The 24,508-nt window shown below is 43.0% G+C and overlaps 1 protein-coding gene across 1 annotated transcript in view; it reads left to right on the plus strand.

Moving 5' to 3' along the window:
• Nucleotides 1-24,508, plus strand: part of AKNAD1 (AKNA domain containing 1) — a 35,526-nt gene that overhangs the window by 3,460 nt on the left and 7,558 nt on the right. Inside the window, exons 3-8 of the mRNA XM_072751306.1 lie at nucleotides 228-376; nucleotides 471-533; nucleotides 5,398-5,528; nucleotides 12,903-13,101; nucleotides 18,147-18,676; nucleotides 22,161-22,258. Coding sequence (XP_072607407.1) covers nucleotides 228-376; nucleotides 471-533; nucleotides 5,398-5,528; nucleotides 12,903-13,101; nucleotides 18,147-18,676; nucleotides 22,161-22,258 — 1,170 coding nt within the window. The remainder of the gene's footprint in view (nucleotides 1-227; nucleotides 377-470; nucleotides 534-5,397; nucleotides 5,529-12,902; nucleotides 13,102-18,146; nucleotides 18,677-22,160; nucleotides 22,259-24,508) is intronic.

Below are 24,508 nucleotides of genomic sequence, written 5' to 3' on the forward strand. Positions count from 1 at the left end.
TGAGATCATGACCTGAGCCAAAATCAAAATCAGATGCTTAACCAACTGAGTCACCCAGGCGCCTTAGGTACTAACATTTTTAAACCTTTTTGATTTAGATATACATTTTGAAAACTTTTTTTTAATAGCAAATGGTGGTGGTTGCTACAGACTTCTATTTTTAGTACTTAATAAGTCTGCAGTGAAGTTGAGACAAATGGAAGCCAAACTTATTCTTTCTTATACAGGAATAGAATCTGAGGCCAGTCTCTTTAAGGTGTCATCAACCTCTCAGAAAGACCCTTCCCCAAGTTCTTCGTACATATTTCAAAAGATAACCCGAGGGAAACAGATGTGCCAGAAGTTAAAAGAACAGACTGATCAACTGAAGATTAAAGTAATATTTTTAAAGCTAATTATGGCCAATAGAAGACCAAATTCAGACATAAGACATCATGCCATTAATGAATCATTACACTTTTCCATTGCAGGTACAAGAATTTTCCAAAACCATAGCACAGGACGCTCCCTATCATTTGCAAGACAAGAAACTGGTAATAAATTTTATTCAGTTTTAAACATCTTTGTTAAGGAACTTGACATGAGTAAATATAAATGACTTTATAGCACCATGTTTTCTCTACATTGGTGGGGGTGGAAATGCTTTGCTGAAGATTAAGGGCAGTAACCTCAAGAGGCCTGGCTTTGTGTCTTACATATATTATGTCCTTAATTATTAATGCTGACTTAAATTAAGATTTAAAAACATATTTCAAAAAAATAAATAAAAAATAAAGACATATTTCAAGCTTGATATATTTGGTAACCAGTACAAAATGTTGTCAGTGTTTAATTTACATTTTTTCCCTTTCCCCATCTTCCCATCTGCCCCCACCCAACCTCCCAACACGCTGAGGCTGAGTATCTCATTGGTTATTTGAGGCTCAAGAGCTTTGTGTTACTGGGGCTGAAAGAGCTTAAAACTCTATTTCTATAGTTATTTAGCCCTCTCTCATTCTTAGGTGAATCTGTTACTTATGGCTATTATTTCTTAGCAGTCACCCCACAATAAATCTGAGACCATAATAGCCTTAAAAGAATAACATGTCAGTTATTATAAAGGGCAAACTCATCCAGAGTTGTTGGGTCTTGGGGGATACATTTATAAAATGTGACAGTATCTGAAAACTCAGTATATAAACCTTTGAAAACTTAAACTGATCTTAAAGCTATGCTTTTCAGATCAAAATCTGTGACTTTCCCATGCTTACTTGTTGTTGCATTTCATCAAATCACTAATTTATATTGTAACCACACAGCCTTGTTCTTCAGTGCCAGGGTTGTGGGAAGTGGGGGGTGGAGCATGGCAACTGGGTAAAAAGCTGAGATTACTAGAGCCAGAAATGTGCAAGGTCAAATATGTCGCTCAGGCCATTAGGTCAGCAACAGGTGGTCAGAAGGCAGGTGGTCAGAAGTCCTGATGTGAAGAACCAAAACAAAACTCAGGGTAGGCTATGCAGTAGAAACCAGACAGCATAGACAAAAACTAGGAAGACTCCAATGTTAAGAGACACAGTGCATTATTCATTCACTCATTGAATTAATCAAATAACTCATTCATTCATTCAACACACACTTATCAGGTACTTCCTATGTCCCAGACTTTGTACTAGGTGTTAGGGATTTGGAGATGAAAGAGCAATTTCAAGTGGCTGACAGTCTCCTAGGAACAAAAGATTGGTAAATAGACAAACAGCATGAAGCTCAAGAAATGTTACATACAATGCTAATAGCAGCCTCGGAGAAGCTCACCCTTGCCAATTAGAGGGCACTTTGGAAGGCTCCCTAGAAGTGATTGACCTCTGAGCTTGATAGTGTAGGATGAATATGTGTGAGACTGGCAAAGTAGGGGTAAGGGGGTGCTCCAAGAAAAGGAATCAGCAGGTACAGTGGCACAGGGGGCAGAAAGTGCTGATAGTTTAAGGAACTGTATGGCATTTTAATTGGCCAGATGGAGCTCAGGGTACATGTGGTGAAGAGAAAAGGAGGAAACTAGAGGGAGAGTTAGGACTAGACCTTTACACACATGATAAGGAGCTTAGATTTGGTCCTGAAATTGAGTGATGGGGCAAAATTGGAGTATTGAAAGCCAAGGAGTGGCAAGCCCCTGGGGGCAAGGCTATAGCTAGGAAGTCATACTCCAGGTAACAAGTTATGAGGGCCTGAAACAAAATTGGCAATGAGTATAGAGAGGGGAACAAATCTAAGAGTTTAACAAAGTGGTGGCAGATTAAGACCGGTGAATAAAGGAAGGGAGGAGGCTTGGATGAGTTTCAGATTTCTAGCTTGGGCAACCAAGGTCAGGACTAAAAATGGAAGATCCAGTTCCTAATGGGTGTGGGAGGCAAGCAGGAGACAAGGTGTCAAGTTCATGCTGAGGTCCCTATAGGACATCCAACTGGAGAGATCCAGTAGGCAATTAAATCAGTGGATCTAGGCCTTAGAGGAGTTGTTCGGGCCAGAAAGGTGACCTTGGGTCTAGCTGTGGGTTGAAGCTATGAAGTCTATGAGATTGCCCAGGCAACATGCAAAGTAAGCAGTAAAGAAGTGAAAGGAAAGAATCTGCAAACAGAGGCAGGTTAAAGAAGAGGGGTCCTCAGTGGAGACCGACGAGGAGTGGCCTGAAAGGTCAAGGTGGACCTACAGGCGGCAGAGCTGTTAAAGCCAAAAGAAGGAATGTCTGGGTGGCTCAGATGCTGAGCATCTGCCTCGGGCCCAGGGCCTGATCCCGGGGTCCTCGGATTGAGTCCCACATCGGGCTCCCCGCATGGAGCCTGCTTCTCCCTTTGCCTGTGTCTCTGCCTCTCTGTCTGTGTCTCTCATGAATAAATAAATACAATCTGACAAAAAAAAGAAAGAAAGAAAGAAAGAAAGAAAGAAGAGAAGAAAACAAGGGGAAATGTCAAATAAGTAAATGTCAAATCAAGGAGTGCATTGGATTCAGCAACCACGAGATCACGATGGACCTTGGCAAACCTGGTTTCAATAAAATGGTAGGTCTGTAGAAGCCAGATTGCAGGAGTTGAGGAGTGAATGATAAAGGAGAGACCAAAAAACCCTGGGCTTTCAGGAACGGGGGAACGCAGATTTTCAAAGGGCTGAACAAAGCAGAGGGAACTGGTTCCAGGCACCTGCCTTCTGCGGCTTTGATCCAGGAAGTTTCTCCTTGATGCTGGAGGACGTGTGGGGATTCATGCTAGGACAGAGAGTCAAGGTGACTCCGCACAGCGTCAGCCTTGGCCTGAGAGTTCCAGATCCATTTGGTTCAGTGCTGGAAGAAGGCCAGCAGAGCTAAAACTAACGTCAGCATGAGCAGCACCACAGGATGGAAAGCAGTTGGATGTTGGAGCAGATACGCTGGCTCTATGTATTGGTGGTTATGACCTAAGGCCATGTGGTGTGTCTTCCCATCTCAGAGTTCCTGTGAGAATTACAGGAGGTAATTTATGGCTAGAAAACCATGCCTTCTCTTCTGAGAGAGAACACAATTTAAATCCCAAGATCTTAAGTTACAACTTGTGACTGGCTTTCTCTCTTTTCTCTTTCCCTTGAACACCTAATTCCTTCTCAAGGTTTTCACTGCCATTCCCATCTACCAGTTCTTAAATTACTGGTCCTAACTTCTCATCCACAGCTCCAAATGCTTGTGGGTATCTCCACTTGGTTCTCCTGCTCTCACTGAAAATTCTACTAGTCTAACGTTGACAGCTTCATTCAGATCCATTAGCTTTTTCAAATTCCTCATTTTAAGTCGGGTTTCACATTTTTTCTGCCTCCCAAGTTGGAAGCCTGAGCTTTGTCTGTGAGATTTACAGTGTCAGTCAGGGTCCTCACAAGACCCTGGTGGTTTACTCCAGTGGAGCAACCGAGGAGAGTTTACTAAGGCATCATTTTACAACAGTGCTGGTAAGAACAGTGGGGCAGAGGGGAGGAAGAAGAGCAGATTTTGGAGCCCAGGAAGAGTAGCTATAGCTGCAGGAGTAGCTGATACAGGCAGGAGGACATCAGGGACATAGAGACCCCTCCCTCATCCTTCTGCATTTCTCTCTTCTCCTGTTGCCTTCCATTGGCTGAAACCAATGCCGGGGCGAGGGAGCCTGTAGAGGTGGTCCACTGAAGGTCAGCCTCCCGGCTGGCTCGCAGAAAAGACAGAGGATGAATCTGGGGGTAGGGGACATGGAAAACATCGACCACACCTGCCATTTTGTATGTCCTTTGGCCAATATGTTTCCAAACTTGTTTTTTTTTTTTTTCATTTTTAGAAATCAGAATTAAAATCAGAAATCTGATTTTAGAAATCAGAAATCCTGGCACTCAGCATGAACTCATTTAATTTTCACAGTATGAGGTGAAGGCTATTTTTATCTCAGATGACAAAACTGAAGTTCAGAGTTCAAGCTGACTAACATCACACAATTATTAGGTGAAAGAGTCTGAACTTGAACCCTGGAATGTCTGATCCCGTAACCCCATTGTGTTATATGCAATATCTCGCCAGTCATTTCTTGCTTTCCATGTTCATGAACACTGCCTGGTCCAGGCCCTCCTGAGCATTCTTCAAGCCTGACTTAGGTCTCACTTCTTCTACTGAACCATGGCAAAATCCTCAAATCCAGTCTCTTATCCCAACTGGAATAAAATCTCTGAGACCAGGTATTGTTGTGCCTGATATAACTTTTCTTTCTCATACTTTGGCTGAGGGCCACACCCAGGCAGTGCTCAGGGAGCTGAAGCTTCTACACATCAAGACAAGACCTTAACTTGCATGGTGTAAGTATTCATCTGCCCAAAGCTGTGTGTATGGATGTCTCAAAGACCCATTCGAAACTCTGGCTAAACTTCACATGGCACTCCACATGCCATAACTTAAACTCGGGTCCTCTCACATCAGTCCCTTTTAAGGTCTACGTAGCTTCAGACATCACTCCTAGAGCTCTGGTTTCCTCCTGTATGCAACTGAGATAATAAAATCTATTTTGCAACATTGACAACATTGATGTGTGGATTAACTAAGATAATGCACAGGAAAGTGCTCTATAAGCTAAAACTCGTTCTGCAAAAGCGCAGATTATTGACATCCTATTAGGGGAGTTCAGAGGCCCCTGATGGGGTTCTGAGAGAGAAATCAGGTCAGCGTGCTGAAAAGGCTGTGTGCTAGGAGGATGTTGTAAACATGGAGGTGGCTTTTCGGACTGTCTGCATTTTAGAGGCCAGACTCTGAAACAAAACAATTGCCAGGAGAAGGATGGTGACTTCATTTTGAACCGATTGTAGAGTACACCCTCCTTGTATTTCGGGGGGAAACAACCACATGCAGAGGCTTACATGTGTATGATTCTGGTGACTTCACTGCTGCAGGTCCTGGAGAAGTTACAGGGACACCTTGAACTGCTGGAGCAGGAGTTTCTGGACAACAAGGAGAAGCATCTGACTTTGAAACAGGTTCACAGGCATGAATCCCCAGCTGTCGGTGATTTTGATCCAGAAAGGTCAGGCTTAAACTGTGTGAGGTGGAGGGGGCAGAGGCAACCTCCTTCAGGTGGGATTCTGATGTGGCTGCTGGCTTCGTGCCTGCACAGCCCCTGATCTAGGATCAGCTAAAAGTGTGCCACCAGTGCCACTGTTACCCCTTGGCGACACACAGCGCAGAATTCCTGCTACATATGAAGTCCTGTGCTGGGCACTGACCTGGATGGAGGCCTAGACAGGAACAGCTGTCTCATGGGGGACAGATTTTGTACCACAATCTTGTCCTTTGTTGGGTGTCAGAACTGGTTCTGAGACCCGGAACGGCACAAGAAAACCATAGAAGGGCTCATGCGTTCACCCCAGAGAGCCTTCTCTCCAAGCTCCTCATGTCGTGCCTCTATTCCCCCTGGCTGGTTCTTCTGTCCCCCTCTTTCCCATCCACAGATAATTCCAGAGGGGCAGTGGGCACAAAAGCACCATTGTTAGGTTGGTTAATGTGGGGCTGAGGGACCCACAGATCCCCATAAAGGGACGATATTAAAGCTTAGAGGGAAAATGACTTCTGAGTTAATTCACATTAGAAACTTGGAAGCAAACTCACTGAAGTTTCCAACTGGCCATGTTTTCTGGCCCTGCGCTCCTCTCTCTCCAACCCAAATAATTTTAAGATGTATTCCAGGACTTAAGGCTAGGATTGTTTCCATTTAATTTCCTGGTATGGTTTAAAAGAATTCATTCAGGAGGCTTAATCCTTGTAAATTCAGCCCTTTCTATTCATAGCGTTTTAACATGGAATCATTCTTGATGCCAGATTACTTGAATGGTTTATATTTTGGCATTCATGTCCTGAGGTGTTTTTTTCCCCAAAGTACAATTTTACTTTCTTAAGATGAACGGAATCTCTGTCTACTGTTATTTCAACACGGAATAATTAGACAGCAAGGATGAGGTTTTAATATTGACTTCTTTCCCCCCGCCCAAAGGCTTATTTTGTTTTGTGGGAAAGAAAGATCTCTACATATTTTCACTATTTATTTAAAAACTAATAGAGGGAGGATATTTCTATTCCAAGGAATCCCACTTGTCTGAGCAGTCATTTTAAAGTCAGGCCTCTGTGTGCAGTAAGACCAAAGTTATGCAACGCCGTATTTATATCCTAGTTACACCCACAGTGTGCTGGACCCAGTATAAATCAAAAGAGTTTCAACTGCAATTATATCCCAGAAACAGGAAAAGCTTTCAATACTGGGGCAAGGGAAGGACCCAGTCTCTCCTCAAACTGAGTTAAAACCATGTCAGAGCAAGTGAGGCTACCCATCTTGACACTGGTCCTCTTGTTCTCACATAGGCATAAAGTGGCAAGGAGCAGAAACCCATACAATTAATTGTCCAGAACCTTCTAAGTGTTGAGTCCAAAGGCCATTGCAAGGGAAAGAATTCTGCAGATTCACTGACTAATTACTTGCTTAAGTCCACTATGTGCTCTTGTGAAAACCTTATTGTTGCTTTTAAAAGGTAATAAGCAAAAATAGTTATTTTATTACATGCATCTTGTCAGAAAGCAGTCTGATGGTCATTTCACATGCTAACACCAGAAGCCAGGGGGCCAAGAAATGGGGCCCTGCCTCCACCAATTACTTCTCTCTGATATCAGCTTGTCTTCTGCTTTGCAGAAAAGATCACAAATTCCCTCAAAAAAGTCTTTTCCTAGGTGCCTTGCTGGCTCAGTTGGAAGAACAGGTGACTCTTGATCTCAGGGTTGTGAGTTCAAGCCCCACGTTGGATGTAGAGATAACTAAAAGATAAATCAACTTTTTAAAAAATGTCTTTTCCCCACCTCTAGATCTGCATGTTTTCACCTCCTCTTTCTTTCCTCACTCACTTCCAACCCACATGGCCATGGTCCTTAAACCCATTTCTTCCCACGACCTTCAGGCCTTGCTCCACCATTTTACTTCCTTCAGATTTTCAGCCTCTCCTTGTCCTCTGCTCAGTTCTTGTTTACTTGCTAGATTAGAGCATATTTTCCTATATTTTTACTTGATGATGAATATAGCTTTCCATGCTGAGATCTTTCTCCTGCTGCTTCCTGAGTAGAGCAGGCTTTTCCACTGGGTAGAAAAGCCACTTTTATCCTATTAAGAAAAAAAAAAAACAAACCTCTCCACGTGTAGATGGGACTGGTTCTCTTCTATCCCACTGAGTTACGTTTCTATTCCCACATTAACCACACAGTTTTAAATGACTGCAGTGCAGTGTATATTTTGAAATATTTATTCTTTAAGTTTTGTTAGCTGTTCTTGCACTCTTCTTACCCATAAAATTTATAATCAGCTCGCCGAACTTCCTTAATGAAATTCCACTAGAATTTTGTTCAGGATGGTGTTGAATTTACAGATTAAAGAGTTGAAACCTTGTAATGAGTGTTCCCATCCAGGAGTGTGTTTTCTTCATGTAGATTTCATGTATGTTTTGTTAGACTTATTCCTAGGTATTTTATAGGTTTTCTGAACATGAGTAACAGATGTTTTCCATAATTGATATACAAGAAACAAAGAAAAATCATATATTCAATTTGTGCTGGGCCACCTTACCCAATTCTGTTCTGTTTGTTGATTGTCTTAGTTTTTAGGTATGACAGTCATAGCATTTGAAAATAATGATAGGTTCTCCTCTCTCCCAGTTCCCTCCTAAATATTTATACTTTATCTTTTCTTCCCTCCAATTCTTATATATCACATTTCTTTTTACTAGTGTATTTTATTTGCTAGGTTTTCTAAAACGATGATAAATAATAGTAGCAAAGCAATCATTCTTATCATGTTCTGAACACTAAGGGGGATTTTTTTTCCAAGTATGACGCTTGCTGTAGTTTCAAGTAGATAAGCTTTATCAAGAAGGTTTTCTTCTACTCCTACTTTATTAGGAGTATATTTTTTTAATTTAGGAAAATGTTTAATCAAATGGGAGGTAGAGATCTATTTAGTTTATTTCCTAAATCTATTAATATAATAACATATATCAATAAATACCCTAATATTTAACAATAAAATGATTTGGGAAATTTTCCCTTTTCTTTTTATGTTTCAAAAGGGTTACTTAGGGGATCCCTGGGTGGCTCAGCGGTTTGGCGCCTGCCTTTGGCCCAGGGCACCGTCCTGGAGTCTCGGGACCAAGTCCCTCGTCGGGGCTCCCAGCATGGAGCCTGCTTCTCCCTCCTTCTGTGTCTCTGCCTCTCTCTCTCTCTCTCTCTCTGTCTATCATAAATAATAAATAAATGAATCTTTTAAAAAAGAAAACAAAAAGGTTACTTAAAAGTCTTTCTAGAACTCATAATCCTACTTGTATTTGGTGCCTTTTTAGGGGATAGATTCTCAATAATCTTTTCTATTTTTTTCTCTGTTTTTTTTTTCAGATTTCCTACCTCTTTTTGAGTAGATTTTAATAATTTGTGTTTTCTTAGAGACTTGTCCATTTCATCTAGATTCTAAACTGTGTAGGCATAGAGTTGGTCAATCTTATTTGATTAAAATTTTTTCTTCTGTTTTCTTTTCTCATTATTTTTTTTTAAATTATTTATTCCGGAGAGACACAGACAGAGAGACAGAGACATAGGCAGAGGGAGAAGCAGGCTTCATGTGGGGAGCCTGATATAGGACTTGATCTCAGGACCCGGGAATTACGACCTGAGCCAAAGGCAGACAGTCTACCACTGAGTCACCCAGACATCCCTATCTTTCCTTTTTCATTCTTACTGTTACTTATGCTTTTCAGTCAGACTTTTTACTGGTTTATTTTATAGATATTTTCAAAGAAAATGTTTTGTTTTATTGGTCTCTTTTCAGTTTCATTTATTTCTCCTTTAAGGGGGTTTATCTTGTCGTTCTTTTTCTATCTTCCTGTTTTGAATATTTACATCATTTATTTTGAACATTTCCCCCTAGTAAATGCATTTTAAGCTATAAGTTTCCTCAAAGTACTGCACTAGCTACGTTATATTGGTTTTACATGTTGTTTTCTCATCTATTACTCACTTGTAGAGTATCCCTAATCTCTATTTTTATTTCCTAGGAACCCAAGAGTTATTAGTATGAGTGTTAAAATTTCCAATTGGGGGATCCCTGGGTGGCGCAGTGGTTTGGCGCTTGCCTTTGGCCCAGGGTGCGATCCTGGAGACCCGGGATCGAAACCCACATCAGGCTCCCGGTGCATGGAGCCTGCTTCTCCCTCTGCCTGTGTCTCTGCCTCTCTCTCTCTCTCTCTCTCTCTCTCTCTCTGTGACTATCATAAATAAATAAAAATTAAAAAAAATTAAAAAAAAAATAAATAAAATTTCCAATTGGTTTTTTTATTGCTGTTGTTGCCATATTTTTGTTATTACTTTCCAATGATCAAAGAATGTCAGTGGTATAATTTTTTTAGACTTTATTTTATTTTTATTTTTTTTTTTTTAGACTTTATTTTTTAAGAGCATCTTTACCTTCACAGGAAAATTGAGAGGGAGGTAGAGAGATTTCCCATGTATCTCTGCCTGCACACATGCACAGCCTTTCCCATTATTAGCATCCCCCACCAAAGTGTACATTTGTTACAACTGATGAACCTACACAGATAAATCATAATTATCCAAAGGCCATAGTCTGCATTGGGGTTTACTGTTGGTGCTGTACATTCTGTGGTTTTGAACACATGTATAATGACTTGCATCCATCTTTGTGGCATCATACAGAGAATTTTCACTGTCCTGAAAATCCTTTGTACTTCACCTATTCATCCCTCCCCCCACCCCAACCGAGGCAATCACTGATCTTTTTACTGTTGCTATAGTTTTGCGTTTTCCAGAGTGTGCCACACAGCTGGAATCATGCAATATGTAGACTTTTCAGATTGGGCTTCTTCCAGTTAGTAATATGTGTTTAAGGTTCCTACATGTCTTTTCATGACTTGATAACTCATTTCTTTTTAGTGATGAATAATATTCCAGTCTAGATGTACCAGTTTACTTATCCATTCACTTACTGAAGGACATCTTGGTTGCCACCAGGTTTTGACAAGTATGAATATAGCTGCTATAAACATCTGTGTGCAAGTTTTTGTGTCGACATAACTTTTAACTCCTTTGGGTAAATACCAAGGAGTATTTGAATGAAATGGTGAGAATATATTTAGTTTTGAAAGAAACTGTCAAACTGTCTTCCAAAGTGGCTGTATCATTTTCAGTTCCCACCAGCAATGAATGAGAGTTCCTATTGCTCCACATCCGTGTCAGCATTTGGTGTTGTTAGCATCCTATATTCTAGCAATTCTACTAACGTATAGTGGCATCTCATTGTTGTTTAAATTTGCATTTCCCTGATGATATATGGTGTGGAGCATCTTTTTATAGGCTTATTTCCCATCTGTATATTTTCTTTGGTGAGGTGTCTATTAAGGTCTGTAGCACGTTAAAATTGGGTTGTTTGTTTTCTTATTGTTGAGTTTTAAGAGTTCTTTGTACATTTTGGATAATGGTTCTTTTTTTAAAAAAATATTTTATTTATTTATTAATGAGAGATACAGAGAGAGAGAGATAGGCAGAGAGAGAAGCAGGCTCCCCGCAAGGAGCCCAATGCAGGACCTGATCCCAGACCTGAGGATCACGCCCTGAGCCAAAAGCAGACACTCAACCCCTGAGCCTCCCAGGTGTCCTTGATAATGGTTATCTTTATCAGTCTTTTGCCAATATTGTCTCTTGGCTCTGTGGCTTATCTTCTCATTTTCTTGACAGAAGTTTTAATTTTAGTGAAGTCTCGCTTATCATTATTCCTTTCACGGATGGTGTCTGGTTTTGTATCTCAAAAGTCATCACCATACTCAAGATTATCAGATAATTCTACTATGTTATCTTCTAGGAGTTTTACACTTTTGCATTTTACATTAGGTCTGTAATGCATTTTGAGTTAATTTTTATGAAGGGTATAAGGTCTGTGTCTAGATTCATTTTTTTGCACGTGGCTATCCAATTGTTCCAGCACCATTTGTGGAAAAGACTATCTTTTCTCCATTGCATTGCCTTTGCTCTTTTGTCAAAGATAGGGTGACTATAATTACGTGGGTCTGTTTCTGGGTTCTCTATTCTGTTCCACTGGTCTTTTGCCAATACCACACTGCCTTGATTATTGTGGCATTATAGTAGGTCTCGAAGTTGGGTAATCAGTCCTCCAACTTTTTCTTGTCTTTCAATATTGTGTTGGCTATTCTGAGTCTTTTGCTTCTTCATATAGACTTTAGAGTCATTTTGTCAATATCCACAAAAGAACTAGCCAAGATTTTGATGAGGGTTGCATTGAATCTACAGATTGAGTTGGGAAGCACTGGCATCTTGACAATATTGAATCTTCCTATCCACAAACATGGAATATCTCTCCATTTGTTTAGTTATTTGATTTCATTCATCAGAGTTTTATAGTTTTCCTTATATAGAGCTTGTACATATTTTGTTAAATTTATACCTAAGTATTTCATTTTTTTGGATCTTAATGTAAATGATATTTTTAATTTGAAATTCCACTTGTTCATTCATACTATATAGCTAAATGATTCACTTTTATATATTAACCTTGTATCCTGCAATCTCACTATAGTTGCCTGTTAGTTCTAGTTTTTCAGTTCTTTTGGATTTTCATCTGTGAACAAAGACACTTTTATTTCTTCCTTTCCAATCTGTGTACCTTACATTTTCTTTTCTTGTCTTATTACATTAGATAGGACTTCCAGTACAATGTTGAAAAGGAGTGGTGTCTTTTCCTGATCTTAGTGAGAAAGCAGTGGTATAATTTTTAATGTTTTGGAATTTGTTGAGATTTTTCTTTGTGGATTAATATGAGGTAAATTTTTGTAAATGTAGTGGCTCGGGGAAATTAGGTATTTATATTTATGTGTACATTTATACATATACATTTGTTTATACATGTATACATATATGTACATATGCCTATAGATCAAGCTTATTAATCAGATTATTCAGATATTTCATGTCCTTCCTTTTTTCATTTAACATAAATCATTATTTCCATAGAATCATAGCACTTAGAACTGTAAGGGACCTCAAAATAATTAGATCCAGATGGGCAGAGTATTGTTATCCCATGTTATAGTTGAGACATTGGAGGCATAGTAAGATTAAGTGATTTTCCCCAAGGATACACAGCTAATGAATAATGAAATGAGGATTAGAGCCCAGGCCTTTGGAGTGAGACTATAAACAGGATGCATGTCAGGGCGGGTGTCCATTATCCTTCCTGTCTGAAGCCAAACCACATTAATAATATAGATCAGTGCTATATTCACAAACTGTTGCTACTAATTAGAATGTTGACTGCATACCCAATACGATGCCTGTTTATGTCTATTAGAGAAGTGGAAGGTGAAATCTTCAAGTTGGAGATGCTACTTGAAGATGTTAAAGAGAAAATTAATAAGGGCAAATGTACGTCAGCCGTCTCTCTTCCCGTGAGTTCTCCAATCATCCCGGATGACTTGGCATCCACAACCTCTCCACCCTCAAATGAGGTAATACAGCAACCTACAGCCTACTTTTATGCCAGGAAAAATGTTTTTGATGCATTTATGGAATCCTAATTCATGAAATCATGAATTCTATTTTAATATTTCATGAAAATTTAACTTTACGAAGTCCCATGAATCATACAATTTAAAATAGAAGCAGCTTTTACAAATTAGAAGCAATTTGAAGTGTTAGTGTTTGAAATATCTTACTAGTTTAAGATGTAACAATGCAGTTTAAACTGATGAACCACTGAAAAGCTATTTCTTCAGTGGTTCATCAGCAACATTTTTGGGATTGTGCCTGGAAGAAATAATTTTTCTTAATAGTCTATTCCCTCTTCTACGTAAAAAATAACACACTCTATGGGAAGAACTATTTCCCATGGGCCCACTCTGCATTTTCCTACTCTCAAGTTAAATTCTTTTGGATTGTCCACATATGCAAGATTTGGAATTCAAATCAATCACTACTGTCTTTCTATGCTTTTTGTTTTTGTAGCCTTAAGTATCAGAACATTTCAGACGAAATTAAAATTCTGAGAAACTGAATAATCTGGATAATTACTTTAAAGTGACTCCTTTTAATTTTTCCAGACAGTATCTGAAGTCACAACCCGTGGCTGATACTCAAAATCTGAATAGATTTTTGTCACAGTTAAGAACAAGATGTTGATAATCATGTAAATACTAGCCCTGCCAAAATGGTGTGTTTGCCCCTTCAAAACACTTAACCCTTCCAGCAAAATTTCATTCATGGCTCAGCTTTAGAGTTAGGCCATTTATATAACTTTGACACACAGTCCCCCACCCTGGGCAGAATTCTTTGCTCAGACGTCTGTGTCTCCAGAGCACTGGGTCTCACTTGACCTTGTGCCTTTGTACTTATCCTTGTATCCCAAATATTTGACTGAACACCTGGTCTAGCATGAATGCTCAGGATAGTAACCTCTGAGCCCTTGAGGATTTAACAGTTTCAATGCTTCCCAAGTTGTGAACTTGAATTAGCTTGTGGGTATAATGAGGGAGCCCAGGGAGTGAGCCTAGCCTTCCGCCCAGCAGCTCCCTTGGGTCTGGGTTTGCTTTTCTTGACTGGGTCCCAGGTTTGCCAGCAGCTGTTGCACAATAATGAGAACTCTATAACTTTATGATAAGTGGCTCCGGAAAGAGAATCCACTGCTAGGATTATTCATTCATTCAAGTATTTATTGCTAAATGGTAGGCATTTTTCTAGGTATTGGGTGTAAAACAAACAATGCAGACAAATCACCTGCCCTCAAGATGCTTACATTTCTGTGAGGGACACATACGATGAACAAATAAAATTAATGTGTAATTACAGAATGTTTAAAAGCACAATGCACTGAACATAATACATTCCTGTGACTCTGGAGCTGAATTGGGTCTGAGTACTGGCTCTGTCACTCATCAGCTTTGTGACCTTGGGCAAGTTATGTAACGTCTCTCAGTTTCCTCCTGCATAAATTAAAGATAATAATACTTGCCTAAGCTTCCAACCCCTCTTCTGCAAAAAGTCCTTGCAAACTGTAAAGTTCTAAACCAACAGAATTATTCTTGTTTGCTTTTCCTTATAATTTTGTCATTATCATTTTAGACTCACAGATTTTTGTTCTCAGCACTTCCAATTAATTTGTAATGAAATCGTCTCAAGTGTGGTCCCCAGACCAAGAGCATTGCTATCACCTGGCAGCTTGTTAGAAATTGTTATGTTGTCATGGTGTCGAGTTAACATAGGTAGAGTGCTTGAAACGGGGCCTGGCTTATAGTAAGCACAGTACCTGGGTGTTAGCTTTTGTGACTATTAAGTAATGGCATGTGACCAAAAGTCACTCACTGTGGGAGGGCCAAGTCACTTGGGAGACATGGTCAGGGCAGGTAAGATTTGAACTGAGTTGGGAGGGAGGGATAAGAAGGAGACAGGTAGGTGAAGAGTCAGGCACAGGAACTCCTGCCAGGATGTGATGGTGCCTCAGAGGTGGGGTGGGAATGCTGAACTGATTTGAGTCCCTCCCCGTGGAACTGCAATTCTAAAGGCAGCTCTGGGCAGCTCTGTGGATTCTGAAGGAACACCGGCTGCCCTTTGGGGCAGCAACAGACCCCTTCCTTCACATCTATGTTCCCAAGGGAGGGATGGACAAGTTCTGAGAGGAGAAAGGGAGAGTGGCACATGATGGCCCCACCACCCTCTACCCCAGGTTGTACCTTCCCATCACCCTAGGAATGCTGCAGTTAAATATCTGATGACTCTAAGCCAAGAATCCCACAAAGTGAGGCTCCCACGGAGCTCAAGAACTGATTCTAAATTCAAACTGCCTAAAAAAACAACCACCAAAATCCCCCCACCCAAACCCAACAAACAACAATAACACAGACTAATCTGATCAAATGGCCATGAGGTCCTCTGATTCCAGGTCATAGCCAGCAGCCCAGTCCTGCTCAGTTCAGTTCATTCATTCTGTTGGCTCTCTGACCATAACCAGTGCTCCTTGAGCGGGGCTCTGATACTGGCATCATTGCGATCACCTGGCTCTTATACTACCTGACACCTTGCATGTTAGTGCTGGCGACAGCTGCTGGGAAGCTAATACTTCCCACTCTTGGTGCTCAGAGACACTCGCCTGAGGTATCTGCTCTAGATCAGGCCTTCTGCAACTGCAGTGTGCTTTGGAATCATGTGCAAATCTTACTGTACACAGGCTTTGATTCAGTGGGTCTGAGGTAAGCCTACGAGTCTGCATTTCTAACAAGCTCCCAGGTGATGCCAGTACTGCCGGTCTGGGGGAGCCACACCTTGAGATTATTTCATTATGAATGAGCTGCAAGTACTGGGATTAAAAACCCTTACATCTAAAATGATAGTGACAAAATTATAATAAGCAGTAAACAACACTAGTTCTGTTGGTTCAGAACTTCACAGTTTGCAAAGACTTGGCAGAGAGGAGTTGGAAGGTGAGGAGACTTGCCCAGGACAAATGTCAGGGGACATTAGATCCCAGTTTCAGGAGGAGGGCACCCGCCTACATTCTGCTTATGTAAATCTGCCTTATATGTGAAGGGCAGGGTTACCCCTGTAGCCCTGAAAGTGAGAAGTGATCAAAGAAAACACGGAGGGAAAGCCTTTATTTTTTAAATTATAAAAATAATTTATTCTTATTGCAAAAATAAGTCAGAAGATAGAGAAAAGTACAAAGAAGAACATTTCATGGAGAAAAAATTCTAGCTAATACATTAGAGTGTATCTGTACAATCTTTTCTCTGCAGACACGTGTTTGCAAAAATGGGATCCTAATGTATTATTTTATGATTTTTTTTTCCATTTGGTATTCTACTGTGGGCATCTTAACAATGTCATAGAATAAACCTACAGCTTCATTTTTAAGGACTGCATTGTATTTTATTATACCAATTCACTTAACCAATCCCTTGCTGGTGGACATTTAGTTTTTTCTGGTTCTTTGATATTATAAACGTTGCTTTGGTAACATTGTTTTATATGCAGGCTTTCAGCCGTTCTTGATTCTTTCCGTACAATAAAAACCTAGCAGTGCGGTCAATGGTTCAAGAGGCGCAGAGTGAAAATTCTGATAAACTGGCCCTGAGCAAGTGTCATGCCCCAGCTGCACATGGGAAAGGAGATGTGTTCCCCTGAGCCCACCCTTGGGGAATTTTTTTCTTTTTCTTTCCAACTTTGCTGGAATGATAAGTGAAACTGGTATCTCACTGTTTTGAGCTATATTTCTCTGACGATTTGTGACATTCCACTCATTTTCATGTTTCTTGGCCATTGCCACCTCCTCTTTGACATCAACATTTTAACTAATATTTACAAAACTGAAACCGCAGCCACTTTTTTTTTAAAGGCAGACAAGTTGAAAAATGTTAGGAACAAATAACATTCAATAGAGATATTTATTGTACAAAGTGCTCTGGCAAGTGCACAGAGGAGCAGTAAAATTGTGGTTAAGAACACAAGCATACGGGTAAAGGTCCAATCCCAGTTCTGCCACTTACTGTGACCTTGTCATGTTGCCTAAATTCTGAGCCTCAGTTGATTAAAATGGGCATTCAAATGGGTACAACATGCCAGGATAGCGAGGAGGAATAGATGAGGCTGTATGAGAAGCACCTGGCACAATGAGCAATCAACAAATGATCAATTTTATCAATCAGGAAATACTGAAACCCTCCAAAGCTGTAATGGGCATGAACTAGAATATAGAATATGAACTACGAAACAGCCAATAAATAAGCACATGGGGAAATGTTTATCTCCTTTAATAACAGAGGAAATGCTAATTACCCCCAAGATGCCACCTCCCCCCTTTTTAAATTAACAAAAACATTTTCGAGGATGATTCCTGATGCGGAGGAAGGTGTGGTCAAGTTGCACTGCCCACATTGTTGGCGGCTGTGTAATTCTTCCAACGTTTGCGGAAAGCAGTTTGGCAATATGTATCATCACGCAAACATGTTCACAACCTTTGACCTAGACATTTCCTAAGGAAGTAATTCAAAATGTGGAAGAAGCTATCTGTACAACGATGCTTATGCCGGCAGTGTTTATAATGGTGAGAAAAGCACGTTTTCTGTTTACAGAAAGGATTAAAAAAAAAAAACAGAAAAAAAATACACGCTGGGTAGTGTCAGGCCCTTCAGTGAGGTAGTGTAATTTTTCTGTGTTAAAAAGGGACATATAAACAATAATTTAAGGCTCTAAATAGTCTCTACACCCTGTTTTAATTCATAGTTGAATGCATTTCTTTGGAGAAGCTTGTAGAGCTCTACCAAGAGCGGTCAGATTGATGGATTTAAAATTATCTGCCTAAATCTGTTCATTTAGCTCCAGTGGAGCTTCGGGTAATTTGACACTAAGGAAAGAAATAAAGGGGAAACATATTCTCTTATCTGTAAACTAGATTTTTAAATATCGGGAGGAGAGAAGCGGGGCCAGGGTCGCAGCCTCTGCAGCGGCAGGCCGTCCCCCCCCCCCCCCCCCCCCGAGCCAGGCCCCCCCAGCCAGGTGGCCCCCTCCAGTGGCCGCCCCTCCTCCGTGGCTGCCCCCCTCCCGCCAGGCCGCCACCCCCTGTCAGTGGCCGCCTCCCCCAAGCCGGCCCCCCCAGATAGGCCCCCCCAGCCAGGCCGCCCCCTCCCAGCCAGGCCGTCCCCCCCGCCGCCGTGGCCGCCCCCCGCCGAGCCCGAGCGCGCAGCCAGGAGGTTGGAGCAAGGGGTCGGCAGGCCCAGGGTGCGGGCGGCAGGCCCGAGGACCCTCCCGGCCCCGTCCCGGTTCCCGTCCCCGTCCCCGTCCACGGCCCCGTCCCCGTCCACGGCCCCGTCCCCGTCCACGGCCCCGTCCTGGGCCCCGTCCTGGGCCCCGTCCCCGTCCCCGTCCACGGCCCCGTCCTGGGCCCCGTCCCCGTCCCCGGCCTCGTCCCGGGCCCCGTCCCCGGCCCCGTCCCCGGCCCCGTCCCCGGCCCCGTCCACAGCCCCGGCCCCATGGAGTGTGCTTTGCGGTGCAGGAGCAGCCGGAGCGCAGCGCGGGGAGGCAGGACCGGGCGGAGCCGAGCAGCCCTGGCCGTGCGGGTGGCCGCCGGGCCCTGGAACGGTGAGCGCCCCTCGCCGCCCACCCGCGGTGGGGGGGAGGGACTCCGCGGGGTCGAGCGGGGGGGCCCGAACAGGTGCGGGAAGCCGCCGCCTCCCCGATTCCCGAATCCTGCCGCTGTGCCTCGGGGGGTGCGAGCGGCGGCGCCCCGGGGAGATGCGCACGCGGCGGCCTCACCCCCGTGGCGGCCTCCCTGGGCTGCGGCCTCGGCAGGAGCACTAATAGCCATTTAGTTATTTTAAAGCTTGTATTTACTTATCCATGAGAGACGCAGAGAGGCAGAGACCCAGGCAGAGTCGGAAGCAGGACCCCCGCGGGGAGCCCCAGGCAGGGCTCGATCCCGAGACCCCGGGGTCACGCCCTGGGCCGAAGGCGGACACCCCACCGCCGAGCTCCCCCTCCACCCCCCGAATACTTCTTTTAAATCTGCTCAAGTGATTCTCCCAGGTTCCTTGGTGGAGAGTCCAGGCCACAGCGCGTCCGGGCCCGGGCTGCAGCCGCACCTGGACAGCAGCGTGCCCCCGCCCGCCCCCCCCCGGCTCCTCGCGTCCCCCGAGCAGCTGCCCTGCCCCTCCGTCCGCCCACTGGAATAAACCCAACCCCACATCTCGGGGGATTTTCCAGAGGCGAAGAAGCTATAAATCGTGCAAAAACCTACAGATGTGAAATCCTACGGAGAAATCCGTAATGTTCTCGGAAACTTCTTTCGTTTTGTTTTTAAGATTTATTTATTTATTCTTGAGAGACACGGCGAGAGAGAGAGGGAGGCAGAGACACAGGCAGAGGGAGAAGCAGGCCCCGAGCAGGGAGCCGGACGCGGGACTCGAGCCCGGGACCCCGGGGTCACGCCCCGGGCGGAAGGCGGCGCTCAACCGCTGAGGCACCCAGGGCTCCCGGAAACTTTCTTGGGATCCGCTGCCAGCCCATGTGGATTCGGAATCCTTTGGAGCTTCTGTTGCGCCCTCAGGAGGCGCTGTGGACGGGACCAAAGCTTGGCTAACTTCCCTTGGAGAGGTCAGGCGGCAGGAGGCAGGGCCGCTCCGCCACAAGCGTTCCCGCACAGAACGGGCTCTAGTAGACGCAGGTGACGAGGTCTGAGGCTGCAGCGCGATCCACCGCGGGGACGGGCGCTTGTCCTAAGTGTTGATGTTGCTGAGTTTCCTCCCCCTAAAAAAGGAAACAGCTCGGTGTTTGTGCTAAAAATGACCGTGCGGCGTCGGCTGTGGACCGTGGCTTGGAACTGACCTGCCAACCACAGGCTTTGATTCTCCTTTAAAAATAAGAGGCAATGATGATGCCGACTCCCTGAGCCGCCCCAGGCCCACTGTTACTATCTATTGAATTAAACCCAGGTTTGGGAAATTTTTTTAGATTGTATTCAGTATAATAAAAACAGTTTTACATTTAAAACACATTCTGATTAAGCATTCAAGGTATTAAATGCTTCTTTTCCAAATTCCTAGTCTAGACCTCACAGGTACTCTGTAGTACCAAGGCAGGGATCGATATCCCAGACTAAAATTTCTCTTTAATGATGGACAAGAGGGCAGGAAAAGCACAACCAAGTGTGAAATCAGATCTAACAATGAATGTACTGATGGGGTGTGAAGTAGAGATACACATGCTTTATAAATTAAAATCTTCGTAAACTACATAACACCTGAGGGACTAATTGAACAAAGGACTCTTTCCTCTTCTAGGAGATTAGATATCTCTGTTAAGACATGTGCTTTATGACATTTGCTGACATTTGGAGGGTATTTATATGCACATAAAGGATATATATGCTGCATATAAAATGCTTATCCCTTTGTGCTATGCCTGATGCAGGATTTTGGATTTAAGAACACACTTTAGTTACTTTATCTTCTTGGAAAACTGTCTCCTCAAGTAGAATGGCTCTTGGTTTTTGCATTTAGCAAGAAGATTTTAGTGTTCAAAGAAGTTTTAAAGAGGCAGAAAAAGAAAGTCATGTGTGGGCCTGAACTCACTTGAAAGAAATCCAGGTTTTCCACTTTGGAGAGCAGATGTTCAAATGCCCCAAAGGCAGAGGGTGGAGACAGAAAATGAGGTATGAGAAAATATGTGAGTCAGGAAGAAAGCATGTTTTTCCGAAGGGAAGGGCCCAGCTTCTCAGCCCCCAGCCCCACCAACTCCAGCCACAGTGCTTCTCTCCACGGGCAGCAGGCCTAGGGACAGTTGGGTGTGCTGCATTTGCCAGGGAATGCCTAGGGCTTGTCCCCCATCCCCCAGGGAATGCATCTCATTCCCCCACCAGCGATGTCCAGGATATCATGGACAAAGTGCCTTCCACACTAAGAACGAGCAACTTTCCTGGAGGCTATTACTGTATCTCAGGGGCTCAGCAAGGGCTTTATTAGGAATTGTGATTAATCAGAATTTCTCTGAAGGAGTTAGAATTTCTGTGAAGAAGGAGGCTGAAGCTACAGACAGGTCACAGAAAGTGTCCTGGTAAATGACAACTGTAAGGTATCTTTCTTGATGCCCCCTGGTGGCCTTGTACAGCTAAAACTAACCCTGTCTGCTCCCATAGCTTTTAGCCCCATACACACTGGACAAAATCCATCTTGCTGGACTCACTAGGCTCATTCAGCTTGCAGTTTATGGAGCCAAAGCCACAAAGGCTCCTATGTGACCTAGTACTGATAAGGAATTGATTTTAAGGGGCGCCGGGGGGGCTCAGTGGTTGAGCCTTTGGCTCAGAGCATGATCCCAGGCTCGTGGGATCGAGTCCCACATCGGGCTCCCCGCAGGGAGCCTGCTTCTCCCTCTGCCTGTGTCTCTGCCTCTCTATCTCTCATGAATAAAGAAATAAAATCTTTATTAAAAAAAAGAATTGGGATCCCTGGGTGGCGCAGCGGTTTGGCGCCTGCCTTTGGCCCAGGGCGCGATCCTGGAGACTCGGGATCGAATCCCACGTCAGGCTCCCGGTGCATGGAGCCTGCTTCTCCCTCTGCCTATGTCTCTGCCTCTCTCTCTCTCACTGTGTGCCTATCATAAATAAATAAAAAAAAAATATTGAAAAAAAAATAAAATAAAAAAAAGAATTGATTTTGAGACATGAATAAAAGAAAACTCCAAATTTTATAATTCCATACAAATACAATGATATAATTCCATACAAATTTGTACGGAATTTTATAATTCTGTACAAATTTCTGTATTGTGTCTATATTTCTATATTGCATGATGATTAGATGCTATCCTCTGGGGAACAAAGCAGATTTACTTTTAACATTAGGCATACACATTCTTACCAGGCCACCTGGTGCTAGGGCGAAGTTTCTTATAGGGAAGCTCTCAGAAAGACAGGCAGAAGGGATCTCTGTGATGAGGACAACATGCCACTCCCATTATCGCCCCAGGCTCTGATACAAGAAATTGAACATTTCAGTTTTACCAGTACTCTCATGATCTCTGTGAGAAGTGTACAAAAAGTTTATGGGATCTTATGCACCTCTTATAGGAAGGAAAACATGGAGAAGAAAGGGCACAGAAGGACCAACAGCGGAAGGTGTCCCACTGCCATTCAAGAAGAGGCATTGCGTGCAGATTCTGTTGTCAGTAAGTTGAGGGGCCCCAGGGCTGTGGGTGTTCCAGCCTCAAGGCCCCTCTCCACGGTCTGCGGTCTGCTCGCTGCAGACAGACCACCTGCCACACCAAACAGCTTTACCTAGACTAGGGTGTTGCATATTGTATTTTTGGAGGCAATATGTAAAAAATTAATAACTGAATAGATTCAAATAGATCAAATGTGGTCAGACAGGGTGAAAATGCCCATGTTTGTTTCTGCGGGAATCAGAGGACTCCATGCACTGGGTCATGAGGTGGCCTCAGCTCTGTGTGTCACCCTTCCAGCATGACCCATAATCTGCACCTGGTGAGCTTACTGGCCGTAGGAGAATTGCTGCTGTCTTGTCCACACACATTTCACAGAAGCAAAGAAAATGAGAGCTGGGAGGAGGCCAGGAGAGCACCAGGGCAGGGCAGGGCATGGGATTCAGTGATTTTTTTTTTTTTTTTTTTTTTTTTTTTTGGTCATAGGAGCCTTCCTCCAAAGGTAGTTGAAGTAGAAAAACATCCCCTGACAGAAACACGCTGGTTGAGGAAGAGGTGAGGCCGAGGCCTGCCTGTCCAGGCGACTCCCGAGCCTGAGAGTCACTCCTGAGCCTAGTCCACCCTGTTTGTACCCGAGAAACTGAGGCCAGAGTGCTAACAAGGCTTGTGGACGTTGATACAGACTGGTAGCCCAGAGTCTTTCCTTCAACTCGGTGTTCTTTCTGTTCCGTCCCACGTAGTCCTACTTCTGCTCTGTAGATAATTCATTTGCTAACAGTAACAGTAATGTTACTATAGATTGAACACCTACTATACCAGATATGCTGTAACAGTAGAGGGTTTCAAAGTGTGGTCGGAAGGCCCTGGGGTCCCTGAGACCCTTTCAGGAGGGCGGTGAGGTCCTCTCCCAGCTACGTATCCGTGCAAGGCCAATACTGCAACAGATTGAATGGAATCCAGCTGCCTTCTATTAAGCCAGATCCTCAAGACGCTTGCCAAAACATAAAACACTGCCACTCGTTTCATACTTTTCTTTTAAATTAAAGCCCATTACTTTGGGGCACCTGGTTGGCTCAGTTGTAGAGCGCTGGACTCTTGGTTTCAGCTCAGGTTGTGATCTTGGGGTGGTGGGATCCAGCCTTGCATCGAGTCCCGTGCTCAACATGGGGTCTGCTTGTCTCCCTCCCCCTCTGCTCCTCCCCTTTCTCTATCTAAAATAAATAAATGAATAAAATGTTTCTGAAAAATTAAAAATAAAAACCTGGTATTTTGTCAGCATGAAATGAATTACTATTGGTTTTAAATGTCAAAATAAATAAAATATTTTTAAATCCCTCAGTTTAGAATTCTATTTAAAAAAAAAAAAGCCCTTAGGACTGTCCATTCAGTCTTGGAAAGATTTGAATGATCCTGCAGAAGCAAAAATGACTTGAAATTTATAATAGATACCTCTCTACCAGTCCATATTCAACTGACTGAATGTCATATAATAGCTCTTCTCCAATGCAGGGTGAGATTTTTCACCACAGGTATAAAAAATGGCACAAATTATGATATATGGTAGATAAAAACTATAATAAGGAAAAGCTCTTTAGGGTCCTCAGTTAGGGTCCTCAATTTTAAGAATGTAAAAAGGGTTCTGACATAAAGAATTTGAGAACTGCTGATATAGTATATAACATATCTACCCTACACTCCTGTAAGCAGGAATTATCTTTATTTTACAGATAAGGAAATGGAGACTCAGAGAAATTTAGTGACTTGCCAAAGAGCTGATGTATTTCTACTGCTGTATAGTGAAGTATCCCAAAAGTTAATGGTTCACAACCACAGATGTTTTCTATCTCGTTATTTTTTTCTTTTCTTTCTTTCTTTCTTTCTTTCTTTCTTTCTTTCTTTCTTTCTTTTTTTTTTAGATTTTATGTATTTATTTGAGAGAGAGAGAACAAGCAGTGGAGAGGGAGAAGCAGGTTCCCCACTGCGCAGCAAGCCCAATATGGGGCTAGATCCATATGATCAAGATTTGTGTCGAAGTCAGAAGTTTAACTGACTGAGCCACCTAGGCATCACTCTATCTTGTAATTTCTATGGGTCAGGAATTTGGGAGCTTAGCTCGGTGATGCAGGCTCAAGTTCTCTCATGAGGCTGTAGTCAGATGTTGGTCAGTACTGCCATCATCTGAAGATTTGCCTGGGACTGGAGAATCTGCTTCTAAGAAGGTTCACTCACAAGGCCATTGGGAGGAGGTCTTAGTTC

Source organism: Vulpes vulpes, chromosome 3 (assembly GCF_048418805.1).
Source record: "Vulpes vulpes isolate BD-2025 chromosome 3, VulVul3, whole genome shotgun sequence".
Classification (NCBI taxonomy): Eukaryota; Metazoa; Chordata; class Mammalia; order Carnivora; family Canidae; genus Vulpes; species Vulpes vulpes.